General features: G+C 41.0%; 1 protein-coding gene across 4 annotated transcripts; it reads left to right on the top strand.

The window, feature by feature from the left end:
• The first annotated feature begins 1,744 nt into the window (after positions 1-1,744).
• Positions 1,745-21,482, top strand: LOC135642007 (B3 domain-containing protein Os07g0563300-like). 4 transcript variants are annotated; one of them, XM_065157748.1, is made up of 12 exons: positions 1,745-2,090; positions 2,572-2,653; positions 2,792-2,890; positions 8,707-9,503; positions 9,671-9,767; positions 10,908-11,031; positions 11,820-11,896; positions 12,372-12,740; positions 15,153-15,202; positions 18,822-18,935; positions 19,835-19,902; positions 20,683-21,482. In XM_065157748.1, the coding sequence occupies exons 1-12, from the start codon at positions 1,942-1,944 to the stop codon at positions 21,267-21,269; spliced, it is 2,613 nt and encodes an 870-aa protein (XP_065013820.1). In that variant the 5' UTR covers positions 1,745-1,941; the 3' UTR covers positions 21,270-21,482. The 4 variants fall into 4 exon arrangements, with proteins under 4 accessions (XP_065013820.1, XP_065013821.1, XP_065013818.1 ...); XM_065157749.1 differs by having other exon boundaries at positions 10,857-11,031; positions 20,737-21,482; XM_065157746.1 differs by having other exon boundaries at positions 10,857-11,031.
• The last annotated feature ends 399 nt before the right edge of the window (positions 21,483-21,881 follow it).

The following is a 21,881-nucleotide window of genomic DNA, read 5'->3' as shown; positions in this document are numbered from 1 at the left end:
AGATAACTTATAATCATTTATCTTAGACTCTTATCCATATGGATAAATATTTATCTATTCTTTTCATTGTAAATATTATATAAAAATCATATATCGGATAAAGATTTACTGACGTTATAAAAATCATATATAAAAATCCCTGTATCTCGATGCTGCATGAAAACAACATAAATACATTATGGCGAGCAATCTCAATTCCATTCTGATAATGCTTATGACGTCGGTCGGCTTACGCTGAATTTGAGTATTTGGAACTTTTCTACATCATGTTTACGGAGGGCTGGCTGACTGGCTAGTTAACAAGCATGCAGACATGATGCATAGAATGGCTGCTGGCTGAGTTGTTGATTTGAAAACACCTGGCTTCATGCCACGTCGGTCATTACGTTACCAATATTAATGAATGGGTGGGGTAGGTAGACCAGCCGAACTCAGCTGATTCTGTGTGTGACCGCATCTTAGGTATCTTCCACTAGCTCCAAAATTATGGAGGCATACTTTTATTATGTTCCGGAGTCGGCTGTTACGAACACGGTGGATAATTAACTGATCACAAGGAATCTGACGTTTGAATCCTCAGATTCAAACACACATGCAAGTTGATTCCTTCCCTCCTTTTTCTCTGCATGTTACGGAGTGTTGACCTTTTTATTAGATCCCGAGCGTGATGTCGTTTCGGAGTCGCTGCATGGCGTCGTCCTCCCATTTGCAGGTAAATGTCATTCGTGAAAGGATACAGACATGGGATCCCGCACGAGGCGCGTGTAAGGCGTGAGTGGGGAGGCGTTACTCGTGACCTCACCGTCCAGCGTGACTAATGCAAAAACTATATATATATATAAATATATAATAATAATAATAATAATAATAATAATAAACTTACCCCTTCTCTCTCTCTCTCTCTCCTTATTATGCTTGTTCATTTGTTTATCCCTGTCTTCCCAGAGCTAAAATTTAGGAAAAATGAAAATAAAATTAGTTGTCTAATTTACCTCATCTCATATCTTCTAGAATCGTCAAGGCTCGTGAGGGGTGTTTTGGTCCCGCGAAAGCACGGAGACGGCGTCCGTGACCGTCGTCGTCACGTACATATTCTACGAGCAACTCAGAGAACCCATCCCACTCGGTCTCCGTTTCGCATCGCTCACCGGTGACAACAACGTAATCTATGCTTGCCTGTCTTAATTATTCTGCCAAAAACCTAATTTTATCTCCTTTCTTCTTCTCCTGTGTGCGACCGATAAAGGCCGGTATTTGAGCGATTAGTATTGTTAAAAACTCAAGTCTATACCACCGACACTGATGGAAAAAAATAAAATAAAAAAAGTGTATGACCGAGTTTTGATGATTTGGGGGGTGCAGTTGTCAAAACCATCTCTTTCTCCGTCGCAAAATTAAGAAATAAGTTTTTCTTTTTATCATGGAAAATCGAAAAATAGGAACACAAAATTAAGAAATAATAGGAAAATCGAAAAATGGGAACACGCATCGAGCCAGCCATATACCCACACACACATCGCTTCCCCAGACTCAGGTCGGACGATACGAAGAAATGTCTCGCAACAAGCGTTGTCGTGGCAGTGGTTAGAGTGGAATAACGCTTGAGGCGACGTCGAGACACACGACACAATGACAACCCAACGCCCCCCCCCCCTGCCACATCTCAAACATATACCCACACACTCACTCTCTCTCTCTCTCTCTATATATATACGCATTAAAGAGACGCCGACCTTTTATTCTTCCTTCGTCGCCTCCCCTCATCCCTTCTTCTCCTCCTTCGATCCCTTCTCCCAAACCCTCCCTCCCCCTTTCCTCTTCCCTCTTTCTGTTTTTATGGTTCCAAATCGAAACTTCTTGCCTCCTGCCAGCTCTCTCTCCCTCTCTCTTTCTCTCTTCTAGGGCTACTTCGATTTGATCTCTGCTTTTCTTGTAGTCGTCATGTCTTCGCCTTCGTCGGCGGCGGCTACCACCGCCAAGATCTGCTTCAACTCCCAGTGCAAGGAGCCGTTTCCTGACACCCCGCCCACCAGGAGGAAGGGGTGGCGCCTACGCTCCGGCGAGATCGCCGAGCTCTGCGACCGATGCTCGTATGCCCCTCTTTACCCCACCCATCGGGTGCTTCACTTTCCTGATGCTTCCCCTCGTCTCTTTACGCGTCGGAGTGTTTCTATATTTGGATCTGGCGGTTTGTTTTCTGCCGTATGGTTTCGATTTTGGTTTGGTTCCCCATGCTGGTGCGTCGAACGAGCCTACTGAAAGGCGGTGGCTTCTTCATTGTTTTCCTTCTTCTTTGGATGTTAGAACTCAAATTTTGATTGTTTTTAGTGGAAATTGCTCGTTGATTTTACCTTGTAGTTCCAGTGGTGGCCGACGGTGCTTATTTGCCAAAACCTTACGCCAAAACTTGCAATCATTTTAGCTTTCATTTTTCTATTGGACCTTTTGATCCACAATTTGAAGCGAGTTCAGATAGATTTGAGTTTCTCACCAACGGTGATTTTGGGCACGTCGGTATAAAACTTTTGAATTTTCCATTTATATTCTCTAAGTCTATTGGTTTTCATTTAGCTGCATGTTCGAGCAAGGTAATTTCTGCGAAACGTTTCACTCTGATGATGGGGGTTGGAGGAACTGCGAAACATGTGGCAAGGTTAGAATTTAAATTGTTCATTAGTTTCTCTTATTAATTGATCATGGTTGGATTAACTTTAGAATGATGATTTCAGAAGATCGGTGTTTTTGTTACTCTATTTGGCAAATTTTCTGATTCAGCATTTTTTTTTTTCAGCGGGTGCATTGTGGGTGTATCGTTTCAGCTCCTACCTACGTGTTTGTTGATGCTGGTGGAGTCGATTGTGTTGCATGTGCTAGGAAATCTCTTGTCACGGTGAGCAGAAAAAAATTCATCCTCTTCGGATTCATGTATTTTTTATAGCTCACCCTATTTAATTTTTGTATTTTTGTACAAATTACAGTGACTAAAATACCTAAGGTCACAGATAATTGGTTGTACATCTTCATGACAAGTCATAACCATAATAATTTTAATTTTAAGATCGTAGTTATTTTTCTAAAATTTATAATGTTGAATCGTTGACATTTAAAGATTGTTCAATTACCTCTTTGGTTGGAGCATATTTATAATAATATGATCATTCTGTTTTTGGTTTGGTCTGCCTTTTGTTTTCTATTAATTGTTAGATTTAAAAAGTTAACTTTGGTCAAGGATTATTCTATTTACTTTTTTTTGGATATACAGGTACAAAAGCAAAAAATATGGTCATATTACCTACGGTATCAAGAGCCGCAATTTAGTATCCGATCCTAGGCTAGACCGTTATGTACCTCTGGTATCAATGTCTTGACATTTGGTACATACTAAAGTGGAAGAAGAAGGAGAAGGGGAAGGAAGAAGAGGAGACGACAGAGGAAGAATGAGGAAGAGAAAGGAGGTGGGCGAAGAGGAAGGAAGAAGGGGAAATGGTGGAGGAAGAGGACAGTAAAAGAGGAGATAGTGGAGGAAGGAAGGAGAGGAGACAATAAAGGAAGAGTAGGTGATGGAGGAAGAGGAAGGAGGAAGACGAAGAAGGAAAGGATCCACTGGAGGAAGAGGAGGGATGAGGTAGTGGAGGAAAAGTAGTAGAAGTGGAGCGTACTTGGTCGGTTACAGCAGTGGACGATGGGGGGGAGGCAGCATGTGTCAAGGTTTGTTCTCGCGATTTGGGCTGGATCGCAAGGAGGAGGCATGCCTTTTTTTAGTTTTTTATGGCTGCACTGAACGGGCAGAATTAGGTTAGGTCCATGGATCAAATCGGTGAATATTGGCATGATATGCAATAACGTACTGTACCGCTCTGTCACGGACAAACTTCTAAACAAGATGTTCGATGTAATGTTTATGTGTGTCCGTGTCTTTTGGCATGTTCATGCCTTGTACAGCATGTAGAGGGGCGGCCGAAGGCTTAATAGTCTCACTTTAGTTGGGTTGGTGGCCTCTTTAGGCTTGTAAATAAAGGTTGTGTCATGTGGACACGTGCGAGAGCTTTTCGGTCTGTAATGGACCATTTTACCCTTTGTTGTGCCACTGTTCAGAGCTTGTAAAGTCTGTTTGTAATTTGCATTGTCTATGAAGTGTTTTTCGGACATGTTTGCTTGTGGATCCCGTTTGAGGCGTTCTCTCTAACCCGTTCTCTCTTTTGGTGGTCCTAAGGGACAATGTGAGGCTTCGGGGAGGCTGACCTTTGCGGACGAACACGCAAGGTTGCCGCACGGCTTAGGCAAAACCAGCTAAGTCCGTGTCATTTGGTATCAGAGCGGGACAAGCACTCATAGAAACACTTGACATGCAAACGTGGGGGACCTAGCGGGGCTGCGTCGAGGGCAGTCAGCACACGCGCGACCGTTTGGGGGAAAACGGGCATGGAGATGTAGGGAAAAGAGTCGCTCAGAGGAGCGGGCATCTGAGATTGGCATTCAGAGGAATGACCAACCCTTCGCGCAAGAGGCACCACGAGAACAGACAAGCTTGGAAGAATGTGGAGCGCACAAAGGTTGGGGTGGCTGAGTTTGAGCTACGGCTCAACGTTGACAACTATACTTGATGGTGCTCTAGGCAAGCGAGGCGCTTGGCAAGAATGAGACCATGCAAGGTGGATGAGTTGTTCAGCGATCGAAAGAGTTGTGCAAAGCTCACAGAGGTGAGGGGAATTGCTAACTCAAAGAATTCGGTACTCATGCATGGGCTTGTATGCGAACGATGGAGTGTTCGCGGCCATCCCAAGGCGGCCGAGACTCGGCGCCATGGAGCATTGAAACTTTCTCTTCGGCATGTGAAGGATACGTCCGTGGGAGGCTGAAATGTGCAACGAGTTCAGCATGTTGCTAGGCCTTGAGGGGTGCAGTGGGGGCTGTATTGACGGGGAGTCGCAATCTAGCAAGTGCATTTGCAGGAGGCAGAACAGTGCACAGTTTTTTCAGCAGATCGGAGTAGTCCAAGGGGAGGGTAGTCTCCGAAACGAAGAGAGATGTTGCTCCAATGGGACAGTTATCCAGGAGGGATAAGTCTCAGCTCTCCAGAGGGAGAATCATGTGAGACAGACTTCACATGTTGAGGAGGAGTACCTCAATAAACAACAACTCCACGAAGCTCGATGGACCGAGCAAGCGGCCAGGAGTCGTCGTATGATCTCGCTCGAGAGAATGCATTGGTGGATGCATTGCGAGATCAAGTGGGGGAGCAATACAAATGAAGGCACACTTGGAGTTGATATAAGATCGGACTCAAGGGAGGGCTGACCCGTGGAATGGTGGGCACGAGGGCCACCATCGACTCAATGCTGAAACGAGGAGCGGAGCAACTTGGGTGTAACTTGGTGAAGTACTCAAGCCGCACGAAGGGAGCCAGCATAGAAGTTGGAACGTGGAGCAGAGGCACAGTGCTTTCCTTAGACAGAGGTCAAGGACATGAACTCTTGCAGAGGCAAGAGTAGGATCATGTTGTTCCATGGGTCCTTCTTTCTGACGGAGCGGACTCATCTTGCATGGTGCCAAAGACGAAGGGAGCTTCGGGGCACATGCACCTTATCTCGGAGAAGCATTTGGGGGAGGAACTAAGGCGACTCAATTTGCGGAGGCGAAGTTGGGTTCAGAAGGCCTTAGCACGGGGCAAGAGGACGCAGAGGCGGGTACTCTTGAAGAATATGCCACAGTGTTGCCATTCAAGTTGCCGTGAAGGAAGCGGTGCGTAGCGGAGATTGTGATGGTAGGGGCAGAGGCCCAGGATCCAGGCAATGGTGTACCAATTGCAGCGAAGTCGAGGGACTTCGGGAGCTACTAGGCGACGGACTGTCCTAGAGCGGTGCTTCATCTAGGTGTGACCCAAGAGTGGGTGGATGAAGGTCGATTGCCAAAGGAGCGAACAAACTCGAAGGTGGAGGAGACCTGACGATGTATTGGCAAAGGCCACACATGGTGGGTTCACAATTCGAGTTTATTCCACAAGGATCAGAATGCAATGGAGATGTCACCAGGAGGCGACATGGTGCAGCGGATCGTGGTGGAACAGTTCGTGGCAATGCGATACACACGACAGTGTCCCGTGAGGGATGAGATCATATGGAGGTATGATCGGGAGCTACTGGGAGCTCCGCTTCGGTGAACAACACGACGGCAAGAAGGGCTATGGATTCAAGGAGTGAAGGCCATGGTACCGCAGAGGCGGGTCTTCCGGGCGTGCACCGAATTTTGCATCGGATGAAAACCTTGGTCATCAGCATATGGGGGCTGGGTTCCACCAAGGGAAAAGTTCGAATGCAAGTACCAGTGAGTTCCATGGGAGGGACTTGATCATGCAGAGGTATGATCGAAGCAGCTGGAGAGTTGGACTGCTCCAGAGCTCATATTCGCTTAAGGGAGCCCGGCAAGTCAGAGGACAAGGCCGAGTAAGCGAACGTTGCTACCAAGGAAGCTATGGAGAACAGAATCGGTGCAAACCCTACAATGCGATGGCAGAGGCCATGCATGGGAGTGCAGTCTGTCTTTCCATCGACCAGAAGGAGCTGCTTGGAGAACACAGAGGTGTTGAAGCAGGGGGTCGAAAGGGGCGAGGAAGCGACGACGAGTCCAGAGGGACTTAGCTACCCAAAATCAAGCATCAGTTAGAATGGAGGTGGACTCAGAGGAGTGCCACGGAGACATGTCTACTGATCGTGAAGAAAAGGGATGCAGATGCGAGGCGACGGATAGTAGGGCCATGGGCATTGCAGCGCCATGGTACCGCAGAGGCGGGACTTCCGTGCAAGTCATTGATCCCTTGCTCTCATGGAGGGAGAGCGCTTGGTCGTGAAAGGGGCCGAGGAGGTGGAGCATGCAGAGGCAATCTCCAAGTACCGAGACAAGGCTGAAGGGCAGAGGCCAAGAAACTTCGTAAGACCGGTGTCTACAAGTTTCTCATCAAGATAGCCGTAAGTGAAGGACTTCGGGTCATGCAAGAGTGCACGACCAAGGAACGAAGCAGGCAGTACGCGGTGCTGTACCTTTGCTACTCAGTGGAGTAGGCGGCAGGGTTGATGGAGAAGACGGTACAATCCCAGAGGCGACCTCATCTATCAGAGAATTACTCCAAGTTGGGGTGAAAACTTCCCGCATTCCAGAAGTTCGATGACATTGAGAAGGTGAATCATAGTAGCTAACTCAACGCAAGGAGTGCAAACACTTCAAGTGCTTCAGAAGTGTGAGCAGAGAGCAGGCGAATACCAGTAACCAGCTCGATGCATGAAGTACAACCTCGAGGAGGCGGGCGAAGTCAAGTAACCTTTGCCTTCTCAACTCTTAAGAGAATGGGCGAAACCGAGTACCCCAATTCTCTTATCTATCCAGCAGAGGAGCTCTGCACAAGTTCAAAGACCCTTCGAAGATAATGGAAGACAATAGTTGTCAAATCCTCACCAATGGTGATCAGTGCTACTGAGAGTAGATTGTCCGCTTCATTTCCCAACGAAATGCCAATCGAAAGCGGAAGTGATGCGAACCTACTTGGATGTGACAACTAACTGAAAGAAGAGTCAATGAGCAGATTTTGTGGAGGAAGGACCCAAAACATCAGAAGTTTGCGAGACGATGCTCGTTAAAGCTCCAACAAGCATCTACCCAGTTCAAGTAGCATGTGGAATTTCTGAGAGACTGGCGCAGTAAGGATGGTCTTTTCTTTCATCTGGGAGATCCGCAGAAATCAACAAGGATCAACACAACTCAGCCAACCCCACACCAGAGTCAGAGTCATTGGCGAGTTGAAGCAGCATGGCGGATCAAAGGATCGACTACTCAAAAACAGCAGCGGAGAGCAGCTGGGAGCCAGGAGGTGCATTGCAGCTGGAGCAGAAGATTGAAGACTCAGCAAAGGCGAAGAGTTGCAGTGTTCACAAAGGCTTCGACGAGGACGTCGAAGGGATAAGTGGGGGAGAATGTCACGGACAAACTTCTAAACAAGATGTTCGAAATAAAGGTTGTGTCATGTGGACACGTGCGAGAGCTTTTCGGTCTGTAATGGATCATTTTATCCTTTGTTGTGCCACTGTTCAGAGCTTGTAAAGTCTGTTTGTAATTTGCATTGTCTATGAAGTGTTTTTCGGACATGTTTGCTTGTGGATCCCGTTTGAGGCGTTCTCTCTAACCCGTTCTCTCTTTTGGTGGTCCTAAGGGACAATGGGAGGCTTCGGGGAGGCTGACCTTTGCGGACGGACACGCAAGGTTGCCGCACGGCTTAGGCAAAACCAGCTAAGTCCGTGTCAGCTCGGTATGGGCGGTACGTACTGATCCGATAGAGGACTGGTATAGGCGGTACACTTATATAGTTCGGTACGTATCGTACCGATAGCTGATCGGTATATTGGTATGGTATGGTATTCAGAACCTTGAATATTGGTTAGTACGCATTGGTCCAGGTGAAAAGAAATTTCTTGATTCTTGTTTGGAACCAAATTCTTCATTGGTAATAATTTATTTAGGTCATTTTCTAGGCTCAAGACTGTCCATGTCATCCTCATTGCTGTTGCCTTCTGTTGGGGCCTTTTTGTTATTATTTATATTCCATTATATATTTATGATATTATGTGCTTAATTTTATACTTAAAAGCAGAGCACCTCAGTCTTATTTATGCATTTATCTCTTTCTTGATACCTTGATATGTGCTGACGTTTCCTCAGGCACCAAATCAGATGTTATCTTCTCCTATGCTTATGTCCCAACAAGTATCCGAGAGGAAGGAATTTCCTGCTAAAAGCTGGAAACCATTGAATGGTCCATTTTTTGGACAGTGGCGTCAATCACCACATATGTGGAACATGACAAGTGCACAATCAGACTTGCAACAGCGGTTGTCATATGAATTTGACAGACCTAATTGCATTGAGAAACTTACTCCTGGTGGCCGTCATTCTATTTTAGCGCATGAAAAGAAATTCGAAAACCTCTCTGAGAGACCAATTACTAGCAATGTCGCAAGAGAAAGATATGTCAATGGTAAAATAGGTATTGATGCAGCTTCTACTTTTGGTATGTTCCATGGAGAAGACAATGCTGATGGAGTGCAAGATTCTTGCCGCCTTGTTGGAGAAAATGATTCTGTCTCTACAAGGAAATCTGTGAATGGAGACCCTTGTTCCACCAGTGCTTCTGGAGCTAACCTTGATGCACATCCAAATTCATGTGTGAAGCCAGCAACATCATCTGCAATAAAGGAAGATACTTCACCTCTTGGATTGGCTGCTCCTTTTCAATCGGCAAATGATCTGAAGGAGCCAAGTAGATATTCAAACCAATCACAAGGTCAAGCAGGTTATCCTCTGTCAAAGCAATTCTACCCTCAAAGCATGATGGATGCTGAATTACAAACTCATATACGCAATGGAAAATCTCGAGTAGATAACCGAGCACGGTCCCAGTTACTTCCTCGATATTGGCCTAGAATAACCGATAAAGAGCTACAACAAATATCGGGAGAGTATCCTTTCATTTTCATCATAATAACTCTGCTCCTGTTTTTGTATGTTCTTTTTAGTTTTTACTATGTTAAAACTTAAAAGAAGATTCTCAATGCATATGAAGATTAGTTATGGTTAATTTATGATGATATCGGTCTCACTTAGGTTTTGCTTGACATATTATAAGTTCAAACTCTGTGATTACTCCATTGTTTGAAAAGATGTTGAGTGCTAGTGATGCTGGTCGGATTGGACGTCTCGTGCTGCCAAAAAAATGTGCTGAGGTAAGTCATCCAGATTTCCTGTACCGGGAGTTATAATCATTTTGTGACTGTTTTCATGTTTGAGCACTGCAGCAACAAAGTTGAAGTTTCACTAGGATGTTATGGCTATAGTACATTTTCTAATTCCTAGTTAATTGCCCATGTGACACTTGGGTTATGTTGTATTTCTAATTAATTTTGGTAAACATATATACACATTTATTTAATCAATTTTTCTTTGCAATTTTTTGAAAAGGTACACTGGCCAACATTTGGGAGTAACACAAAATGCTGAAGGTTCATTTTATCAAGGTCCGTCATACCGTACCGTACCGGAGTTTCGACCCGGGCTCGGTACGGTATGGTACCGGTGTATCGGGTGGTACACCAGGGCGTACCGAGCGGTACACTAAGGCGTACCGAGCGGTACACCCTGGTGTACCGATACTGTAGCAGTGCTGTAGCACTGTAGCAGTACAGGGCGGTCCGCGTACCGAGTACCTGGCGGACCGGTACGTACCGCCTGGTACGGCCGGTATGCTTCGGTACGGCAGACACTGCATTTTATAATGCAGGGAACTAGGAGCACATGGCTACTTTACAGCATTGTTTAAAATAATGCACTGGTTTAAAAATAAACTTGACAATATCTCAGTAGGGTAACTTATATAGTTGGAGCAATTGGAAGCCACTCATCTTTTATTACATATGTGGAATATGGATTTTGTAGCATGACAGCAGTCACCTTGTTTGTGCAGTTATGGCTGTTCTGTAATTTCATATTCTCTGGCTGTACTTTCCAGCTAAACTTGCTGATTCTCTGTTTGAACTCTAAGCAGTTATGCATTATTTTTGTTCACTTCTTTGCTAGTCGATCAACATTACAGCAGTCGCCTTGATTTGCTTTTGAATATCTGGCTTAATGGTTTTTTATATGCTGGCGCTTTGTCTCAAAGGATAAAACATTGAATATGTTTAATTGTAGATAGCAGATTTGAACTCTTCCACAGTTACTTCTTTTCAATTATGTATATGTATCATTATATCATAATGGGTGATTAAATTCTCTGAGTTGCTTTTAGTAATACAAATGGCTGGTTGTAAAAGCAGGCCTACTTTCCTACAATTTCTCAACCTGAAGGACTTCCTTTAAAAGTTCAGGATGCAAATGGCAAGGACTGGGTGTTCCAATTTCGTTTTTGGCCTAATAATAACAGCAGGATGTATGTTTTGGAGGGGGTAACACCCTGTATTCAGGCAATGCAATTGCAAGCAGGTGACACAGGTATGTTTTTAGACTTGAATCAAGTGTCATGGCTCTTCGGTGCCCTTCAACTGAGACCACGTGTACACTACCTTACCTTGCTTCTGCAAGTATCCTGTAGTTCTATTTTCTCGAACTAGATTCTTTCTTGGATATCTGTATTCTGTACTCCCAAAAGACTTAGCCTTGCATGCCCATATAATGTTCTTATCAGCTCTTTATTTATTTATTTTGACTGGGGTCGGTTAACTAGTAGTTTTGGGTTACAGGATATCCTGAGTTTGCATGGAATTATAACATGCATAGTTAACTATCATGTCAATGACAAACTATGGCAGTTCTTGAAAAATCACATGTCATGATCATGATATGAGATATTTAGGGAAAGAGTTCGGGTTAACTAATTTGTACTCTCAAGAGTTTTGATTTATTTTTATTAATAGGTGATACTGTTTTCTTGAATCCGTCAAACTTTCCGTATTAAGTTGCTTAAGGATGGTTATGGTATATGCATGTAAATTAATTTATGCATGTACATTAATATGTATGTTCATATATGCTTGTGTATGATTATATGTGCATGCATATATTTACTTGTATATGCATTTATACATGTACATGAAATAATTACATGTGCTTATGTATATGTTACTTTCTTTTGCTGCATTACACATTTTTTGTAATTCAATAACATATAACACGATTGCATTGGGCCTTAAACCTGAACATATCTTTCCATTACTTTGATTTTAGTGTAAGACAGGAATGCCTTTTATCTGCAGATCTAAAATTATAATGTGCCTCTGCAGTAACATTTAGCCGGATAGATCCAGAAGGGAAGTTAATTATGGGATTCAGAAAGGCTTCTAGTGTCTCCAACGAACAGGTTTGTTGGTGAAGATTTTGTGTTGTATACTTGTCAAAAGAATATGGAGCTTTAGAAAGATTTTTCCTTCCTTTGAAGCTTGTTTAATCTAGAGATGCCTGAAGAGTTTGTCCTGTGTGTTTATGTGTTTATCTAACATTCCAAGTTTAAATGCGTTTGCTCTTGGAGTCTGAAACTCTCTTGCTTGTAATTTCCAGCTGCTAATTTGAGATTTCGATTTAGTATGCCTATTATATAAATTATAAATAATAATTACTGTCTATACTTGGTGGTCTCAATAATTTCCTAACTACTAGAATCATGATAAGTCCATATGTGTAAGTTGCTGAATATGGAAATGAGTAATAAATAATTTTTGGTGATTAGTTTTGGTGAAAGATGAGGTGCAAGAATGTTTCAACTGTGAGCTACTTTAAATTGAATCTTATGTTCCACTTATTCAATGATCATAATTTTTGTTCTCATTTATTGACAGGACTCTCAAACACTTAAATCTGGCAACGGTTTCTCAACACCTCCAGAGGGTGACAACAAAGGCACTGCTAAAGATTTTAAGGGCAATCCAGAACCAAGAAACTTGATCAATACAGCAGAGCAGTGGAACTGCACTAAGTTAGCAAATGAAGGCCTGTTACAAAAGGATGGGCTCAATGCTAGATCCTCACAGGGTAGTAGAAGGAAAGGTGGCAATCTTGGTTCCAAGAGTAAACGTCTACGGATTGAAAATGAGGATTCCATGGAATTGAAAGTAACATGGGAAGAGGCTCAACAGCTGCTTCGTCCACCTCCTAACTGTATTCCTAGTGTTGTTTTGGTTGAAGGTCATGAGTTCGAAGAATATGAGGTATCCTGATTCGGAATTCTCCTACAACTTTGGTATTGTATAAACTTGAATGTTTCAAATCTTGATCTGGTACTGACATCAGTCCTTGGATGGTATTCCCCCACATTGTTGCGGTTCTGGCCCAAAGAGGGGAGGTGGAAGAAGATGAGGGGTGGCTGGGGTGGGGGTAGGGTGAGGGCCAGAGGCAACGAGTAGGCAGGAAGTGATAGGGGGAAGTTAGAGTGATAGAAAAACAGAGATGGACAAACAGCTGAGGAGGCAGAGGAAAAAGGGAAAGAGTGAAAAAAGAAAAAGGGTATTACTAATGCCTGGTACTAGTCTTCTTGACACATCTAAGTTCAATACTTACTGCATAATACATCTCGTACTGCACCAAACAGGGCAAAATTACCCAATCTTGTCCTGGTTGGCTATTGGACTGCTAAAAACTAGCCCATGTTTATCAGTACAGGCAGTATTTTAAGCCTTGCTTGTGTCTAACTTTTATTTGCTGCAGTTCAGGGGGAGGAAAAAGGGAAAGAGTGAAAAAAAAAGAGTGTTACTAATGCCCGGTACTAGTCTGCTTGCCACATCTAAGTTCAATACTGTGAACTTACCACATGATACATCTCATGCTTTACCAAACAGGGCAAAATTGCCCGATCTTGTCCTGGTTGGCTATCGGACTGCTAAAAACTAGCCCATGTTTATCAGTACAGGCAGTATTTTAAACCTTGCTTGTGTCTAACTTGTATTTGCCACAGTTCTTGTTATTAGTTGACAAAAGTTAATTGATCTTTTGAGTGTTAGGAGTTTATTGTAATGGTTATCTTTCCCATCATGCTCGTTTCAATCCCTTTGATGTCTTTCTTTCTTCAGGCGCTAACACAGAAAGCTCGTTTCCTGCTTTATGTCATCATTGGATATTTTTTTTTCTAATTAGACCTAATTTTGTTTTCCTTTGTTTCCATTTTCTGTTAAAGTACCACAATCAAATGAAGGATTTTTTTTCTGCTTTGTCATTGATGTTGTGGCTTACAAAGCAAATTTTATGCTTAAGACTTTATTTTGCATAACCAAAGAAGAGCTTAATCAATTTTCACATAAAAACAGTACCTAGAAGCAAGGTTTGCCATATGTACCTATCCGATAGGTAGGGGACCGGTATGGGTGGTACATTCTATTTTGTCGTTACACCTTACCATACTATATGTTGGTATGTATCGTACCAATGACCGATTGGTATATCGGTACGGATCAGTAAAATGAATCATGCTTGGAAAAATATTAGAATACTTACACATGGCCTCAAAAAAAAAAAAAGTTTACAGATGCTCTTATATTCCAATATATGCTAAAATGTTTTAAAACTAAGGTTATGAAGAGTCCTTTTGGCCACTTATGATGAGTGTAGATAAAGAAATACATACATGAATTATTAGGGGTAGTTCCAAGCATGAATAAATGAGAGTATCTTTTAAGATTGTTTTGAGATGTCCAAAGGAGCACCAATAAATAGATGATATATGTGTGTGTGTGTGTATAAAATAACAAATAAGAAAAAAAAATGGAAAAATGAAAATAACATACACCAATAATAAATGAAGAAAGCAAAACCATACGAAAATAATAAGACAAACTAAGAAGATTGTGCAACTCATGACACTATAATTATATGTGATGATGTCCAATATCTTGAACATGTTGCCATCTTGGAGACTGGATTCCACTGAGGATAGTGGCAGCTGTGGTCGGTGCCACCTGGGTTTGGTCCCGCCTGTTGGTTGCTGGCAAAGTGCTGTGTATACCTTAATTTCCTATGTCAGTACCTTCTTTCCTCTCTTTCCTTTTGAATATATTCTGCTGGTGGAATATTATATGGTGGTGTTTCTCTACATGTTTCAACTCATTGACTGAAAAAAATCCATGTAGTCAAACCCAAATTATTGGGACATTATGGTTTGTTGTTGTTTGTAGTTTTCCAGGTTTGTTATCAGGCCTTAGCAAGTCATTTTGAATCCTTATAGGGTAGACAAAGCATTGGCTACATAGCTAATCATCCTTCTTTATTATGGCTTATAACTTTGTAGCTAGCACCATTTATATTGCATCCTTAGAGGGAGACAGACCATCGATGGCTACGTAGCTAATCATCCTTGTGTCCTTGAGTAGGACTTGAACTTCCTAGCTAGCACCATATCTTGTAGGAATAGGCTTGGATGAAACTGTAACCATGGAGCAATTCGGAGCTCTATAGTTATTATTGATTATACAATATAGTACTATAACAATTAGTTGAACACCATACATGACACTCGATATGCCAATCCACTACTTACTGTACTTCTATTCTTGTAAGACTCTTAATATATAAATATTTATATGAACAAATGTACTTTCTTTCTTTTATGATGATGTGGTTATTTATGACAGGAAGCACCAGTGCTTGGGAAGCCGACATACTTTACCACTAATCAATCTGGGTGACCTCTCTTTTCATTCTTGCTTGTCTTAAAATGGCATGAACATTTATGTTTGCATTTGTTATCATGACCTTTGACACATGTTTAATTAGCTGTATGCTTGTATTAGTTAGGTTAATGTTTGTTTGGAGAGGGTATAGTTTGGCACTTTGTGCATTGATTATGTTACTGATTTTTGGTTGGTATACTTGTAGCTAGGTTGCTAAAGTATTGCTTGGTATTCTCAAGTTAAATTCTGACGTGAATGGCTAAATATATCAGGAAGATAAATGAACCAGCAAGATCCTTAATTATATAAAGCAGTGTTTCAGCATCAAACCTTAGAATAGTTGATGGACATATTTAAATGTTTAGAATGGCATCTCCTTGATCCATTAAGAACACTTAGCAGGGTGATTGGGTTGATAGATTCAAATTTTACTAAATGAGTTTAAATCTATCAAATTAGTAGAGCTAAGTTGATTTCTGGCTTTCTTAACCTAATCTGATTACTTCTACAGTAAACTTATGCCAGGTGTAGTGGACGTAGTTGATTCTTTTATCATAGTTTCTCTTTTTGGAATCTATGAGCTTTTCTAAACCAGCTTAGATGGTTTAGAACTAACATGGTTGTTGAATCAGCTCTGGCTGTTTAAACGCAAAAAGGGGTTCAGGGTTGTCCATCAAGTTTGCTGCATATCTTCAGCATTATTGCATCATTTTCTCTACCAATTTTTTCTTGCCACATCATTGCATTTCATAGTACTGTTGTGCCATTATTTTGATGCAATTAATGCTGGCATAGGACTGTAGCCTCCAATTTTGCTGAAAATTGTTTAAATGTTTTAATCTGTTTAAAAGAACTACAAATGCATTGTTTAAGCAAGGTGAACTGATTCATCTCATTTTGAAGTCAGACAAAGGATGAACAACAAGAAGGGATTTAATAGTTTGTATAGCTTGACTAATCATATCAAGGAATGCAATTTCAGTACCAGATCCATTCTGATCCATGCCAAACCAATTCAGGTTTGATCCATGCTGGCGTATTGGCACAGAGTATGTGTGCATGTACCATGGTACCATGTTGGTTGGAGGGTGAGGAGGAAGAGAAAGAAGAAGAAGAAGAGGAACAAGGAAGAAAGGAGGATGAGGAGGAAGACGAGGAGGCGGAACAGCAGATTGAGTAGGAGGAAGAAGTACTGGTCTGGTGGTGGCAGTGTGCGGTGGGCAGGCTGCTCTCAAGTTGCATGTTTGTGACTCGAGGAAATGAAGACATAGAGTTTTTTGAACAAAATATAAATCAGACAGGACCACCTGAAAAGGGGCGGTCCAGTTCATGCCCGGACTGGTTTTTGAAAGGTCCACACCCAAGTTCACACCAGAACGGTAAACATCGGCTGGTACAAAATGGTTCAAGTGAAATTGTATTCTTTGAATCATATTGTCATCGACAGAGTTAAATGGTTGGAGAAGATTCATCGAGCCGACTCCGTATTGTTGGGAATTATGGCTTCTTGTCGTCATTGGGATGTTATTATTTAGATTATTTATTTCACAATAAATGTGATCCCTTGAAACAAAAACATTTGCATCACTCACTAGAAAAAAAAATCTAGTAACTCACTTTTAGGCATTTTTTAACAAAATTGCTAAGATGAATAAGTAAAATATTGTAAAAATATTCTCCTTTTAGGATTGCCCATCCAGCCATAGATTACTTACAAATGTCAATATGGTACTTGGCATGTAAATCGGTCAGGTTCAGATTGAGTCAGAATTGATCACAGCCTGATCCAAGTATCAGACTTGTAGCAATTGGGAAAATCAATGATTTGGCTAAAAGTTGATCCATATCCAACTCCATTGTTAACTGGATCTTCAAGTCAAATGAGTTCAACAATTTTGGAGCACATTCGTGTGACGAGGAAATTCACTCTGCTGGGAGATCAGAAGACTGTTAGATGGGTGTCTCTCTCAAAATATATCTATTTTGATGCTTCTAAACAAACACATTTGTGAGATCAGCATTGAGGTGGTTGCATTTGACATGGCGAGGTCTGTAACAAATTAGGTGACCAAGGTGAAATAGAGAGGAGTGAGAGAAATGGATCCTGGTTTGTTATTGTTTTCCTTGTAGTTTTTTTTCATTGGGATATTGACAAAGGAGATGACCACAGCAGATACCTAGAACTCAAATTTATGCTTTTGCTTGGTGACTTCCAGAATATGTTGTTCACAATTTTCTATCTTGGAGTTGTAGTACTCAAATTTATGCTTGTGCTTGGTGAATCTGAATGCCACTTGTCAGAGTTATCATATCTATGTGATCAGGGAAAGAGTGAGACGTGAAGAGTGAGAGTTATTCTAGCCAATGGCAGCAAACTATGATTAGAAAGATTTGAGTAAGAGGAAGGATTGGATAAGTGAAATCTGTTTTATTATGGGGATATCTGGGTAGAATAATTTACTTCTTTTAATCTTATAGGTAAATATCAGTCCCAATAAGTGCTGAAACCATATATGCTTGGGTAAAGAAATCAGGTAATCAGATCGGCTCCTTAGATCAGTGTATGAAATGATCCATACCAAGCCTGAATCAGATTCTTGATCAGATTCTGCCATATCTACTACACCTACAAATGTAATGATACATCAATTCATTCTTCATGCATGTGTAGAACAGACAATCATGGATACATCAGATAACTGTCAACTAGGAAGTGAAGTAAAGTGCAAAATCCTGTATATACCTCTTCTTAGTTCGTTGCAGTGAGCCACGATCTCTTTAGAATGGATTCTTATCCTCTGCCATTAATGTTTGTATATCCAGACAGGAATAAAGAACACAGAAAAGAGAAGAAAGATGATCAATAACAATAACAACAACAACAAAGCTGTAGAATCCTAGGTCGGCTACTTGGATCTTTTGCCACCATTGAAATAAAAAAGAAAGATGAATATGAAAACTTAATTAGACTGATCTTGTGAGGTGAATAGATAGATCTGTTTAGTATATTTGTTACCTATTCGACTCCACACCGGTGCATGATAAACTGATCACTAATTGCACGAGCTTGCACAGGTCGAAATGTAAGTCCCAGAAAGTTTTAATATGCATCATATGAAGGTGTTCACCTATGGATACATCGATTTTTGGTCTATGATATATACGATAGCCGCATGGCCAGTTGTGCTATGCCGGGAATGTTTCAACTTTCAACACACTCCTATACCTTGAAACAATGATACCAATGCACAAAATTGGTCTAGTTTCTTTCGTGTCATGTCTCAGCCAGTGTGGCATCGTGACAAATTTGATTTCTTGTTGTGGTTCTACTTTCGTATTCTTCTCCCTTCTTGCTTATATCATTTCTTCTGTCTAGTATCTCTACGAGTGTCGTGTGTTTTTGAGATTTACTTCTTGGTTCTCTTTTTTGTTTTTCCTGATTGTCGTGTTCTTTTTATATGTATATACAGATGAAAGAGATTACTGACATGATTGAAGACTTCATCTTAAATTTCAAATTGAAATGATGTGATAGCTTAGTGTACTGGCATCATTTCCATATTCATCTTAGCATCAACCTTAACAGGCAATACTTACATAATGTTACTTATGTTTTGTGCATTGTGACAGTGAAAACTATCAATGGGCTCAGTGCGAAGATTGCTCAAAATGGCGTCGACTGCCTGTAGATGCACTTCTGCCTTCTAGATGGACCTGTTCCAACAATATGTCGGATCCTGAAAGGTGACTGGGATTAGTCTCGTATCCAAACTTGTTAATGAGGAAGTCATTGCTAATGTTACTTAAAAGTTGGAAATCTTATTCCAATAGGTTTCATTTACAATAGAGTATAAGATTACTTTCCACTGGATGATATTTTTACGAAACAAAACATAATGTCAATTTATTCAATTACAGGTTAATATGAACTCTTTTGTTGTGTCCATCTACCCTTTTTGTAATTGATAATTATTGTGCACGCTTGTGCAGATAAATAGAGTGTTGGCCACCAGTAGATTGAGTATGTTTCTGGTATCACTATCAATTTAAGTTCTTTCTGTCTTTTAGTGAAATGAACAACTTTGTGGCCTATAAGCTTAATTACCTGGGACAATATCATGTGAATGCACCTATGTTGCCTGTTGCCTGTGACTGATATGCAGGTTCTGGGGTTCATATAATTTAGCTGGTATCTCCTGCACAAAAGAAATCACCTTGTGTGGTCACCTTTCCTAAAAGATGGGTTTTTTTCCCACTATGCCTTAAAATAAACTTTGGAAGTATTTGTCAACCAAGTTGATGTGTCTGAGACTAGGATGGCCCCTTGTTGCTTCATTCATATGTACCACTTGAAAGTACAAGTCCCAAATTTTGCAGCATAAATCATGGAAAGTACTAGGATTATTATAATTTAAGTCTAACAAGTTACTATTAAATTTAAAATTACCAAGTTTTCTGCCAGTTGAAAATCATGCAGTTATGCTTAGGGGTAAATTTTGTTTCTGAAGCTTTGTTTTGAGATATATTGAATATTTGATTTATCAGGGGTTTTTAACTATTGATCAATACAGATTTTGTAGATTGGACATGTAACTTTGTTCCACTTACTTGCTTGACTGCTATTTTATATTCTTTCAATTTAGGTCTTTGTGCTCAGCTGCTCAGGAATTGAGCATGGAGCAACTGGCAGAATTGATCCCTTGTAAAGCAGGTGTGGATATCTTCGTTTTAAATCTTTCAAGTATGCTTGAATTTCTTGATTAATCAAGTGCAGAAAGTCAAATGTTCCTCAATATGACTAGTAATCATGTATAATTCACGGGTAAAACATTATATACTATTTCAAGCATTGAAGAACTGTTTGGTGGTGGAGACAAAGATATTCTATTCTTGTTAGCATGTCCACTGGAAAACAAAAATATGTCTTGGGACACTTGCAAATGAAACAAACCTAATGTTTCTAGGATCAGTCTCTACTCTTGGTAGAGGCTTTTTATAGAGGATTGTACCACTATCTGAGGTGGCTCATATTATATGGGTGCCTCAATGTCAAATTTCATGTCATATGCTGATGAAATTTTTGGTGGTACTCAGTACCTATGGGAACCTATCTGAGGGGGCTTTGATTTTTGTACTAATGTGTACTTTTCTTTCATATTGCTTAAGGCCACATCATCCTTGTAGGGATATAAAGCAGAATTACAGTAGATAATCATTGCACCAGGAGTGGATTTTGATCCTCCCAATATTAAATCACATTTATGATGCCTAATTTTGCTCTTCAATCTTATGTATATTTGTTTGCAAATTTACATTTTTATATATTAAAGTTCATGTGAAGTGAATTAACTATTAAGAATTTTCTGGTTACTAAAAAAGCATGTTGTGAAGTTAAAAAGTTGAATGTAATTTTGATTTGTTATTCTGTTCTCTGTATGTGTCATTTGATATGGTGACATTTAGTACTAGTAATGTTTTTGAAGTAATGCAGGTGCATCTAAGAGATCAAAGGTTAAAGTTGAAACTGACAATATTGAAGTTTCAGATGGGCTGGATACGCTTGCTAACCTTGCCATTCTTGGAGAGGGTGAAAACCTTCCCCCTTCTCAACCTACAACAAAGCATCCAAGGCATAGGCCTGGCTGCACATGCATTGTATGTATACAGCCTCCAAGTGGCAAGGGCCCTAAGCACAAGCAGACTTGCACATGCAATGTTTGCCTCACAGTCAAACGCAGGTTCAGGACCCTCATGCTTAGGAGGGAGAAGCGTCAGTCAGAGAAGGAAGCTGAGACTGCAAGGAAGCAGCAGAAACAACAGTCCAACCAATCACCAGAGAAAGCACCAGGAGGAAGTGACCCATTAAAAACTGATCTAGGTGTGAACAAAACCCCTCGGAAAGCAATGACAAATGATGAGGGGATCAGTGATGAGGGACTCGAGCGAAGAAGAGCATCGCAGTCTCCTCTCAAGGCCCCTCAGATTGATTTGAACATTCAACCAGAGCGAGAGGAAGAACCATCACCAAAATCTGACTCTGGCAGCATGATGAGGCTTCTGCAAGATGCTGCGACGTAAACAGCTTTAGATTGTTGAAACAAGTGAGAAAGGTGGTCCGCATCTGTAACTTGCGTTCAACCATCTTCGAGTTTATACTGATGATGATGTGGCAACTTTTCGAGGAAGCAACTGTTGCAGTATGAACATTTTTTGAGTTGGAAATATATTATGTGAAATATGTATTTTTACCTGGCTGAGTAGTTTCAAATCAAGTTGTGTTCAATTTGTCCAGCTGCAGGATGGATGGGCTTGTTGTAGTCGGATTAAAATCCTTTTGTGCTGGTTCAAACATCACACACAGATAATGAATTTTTGTTCTACCTTATTTGTCCACTGTTTAGAAAAAAAAAGAAAAAAGGATGAGGTAGACAAACGTCCATGCAAAGCTGTGTAACGAACGCCTGATGACTCGTGGAAATTTGCAGCAACGTTGTTGAGTTCACGAACCTTCATCTAGTACACATTGATTTCGTTAATTATTGTTGTTTAGAAAACCTCACCTCTTTAAATATCTTACCTTACTAATCATGTGTATTATAAAAAAGAGTTCTCCTTATCAGTAAATTTTTTCCCTATTTGTTGGATGGATATTATCCCATCCAACAAATAGGCCGAGTTGACTATCAAGTA

The sequence above is a fragment of the Musa acuminata genome, chromosome BXJ3-7 (assembly GCF_036884655.1).
Source record: "Musa acuminata AAA Group cultivar baxijiao chromosome BXJ3-7, Cavendish_Baxijiao_AAA, whole genome shotgun sequence".
Lineage (NCBI taxonomy): Eukaryota > Viridiplantae > Streptophyta > Magnoliopsida > Zingiberales > Musaceae > Musa > Musa acuminata.
The sequence above is the reverse complement of the archived record's forward strand: the minus strand, read 5'-3'. Positions and strand labels throughout refer to the sequence as shown.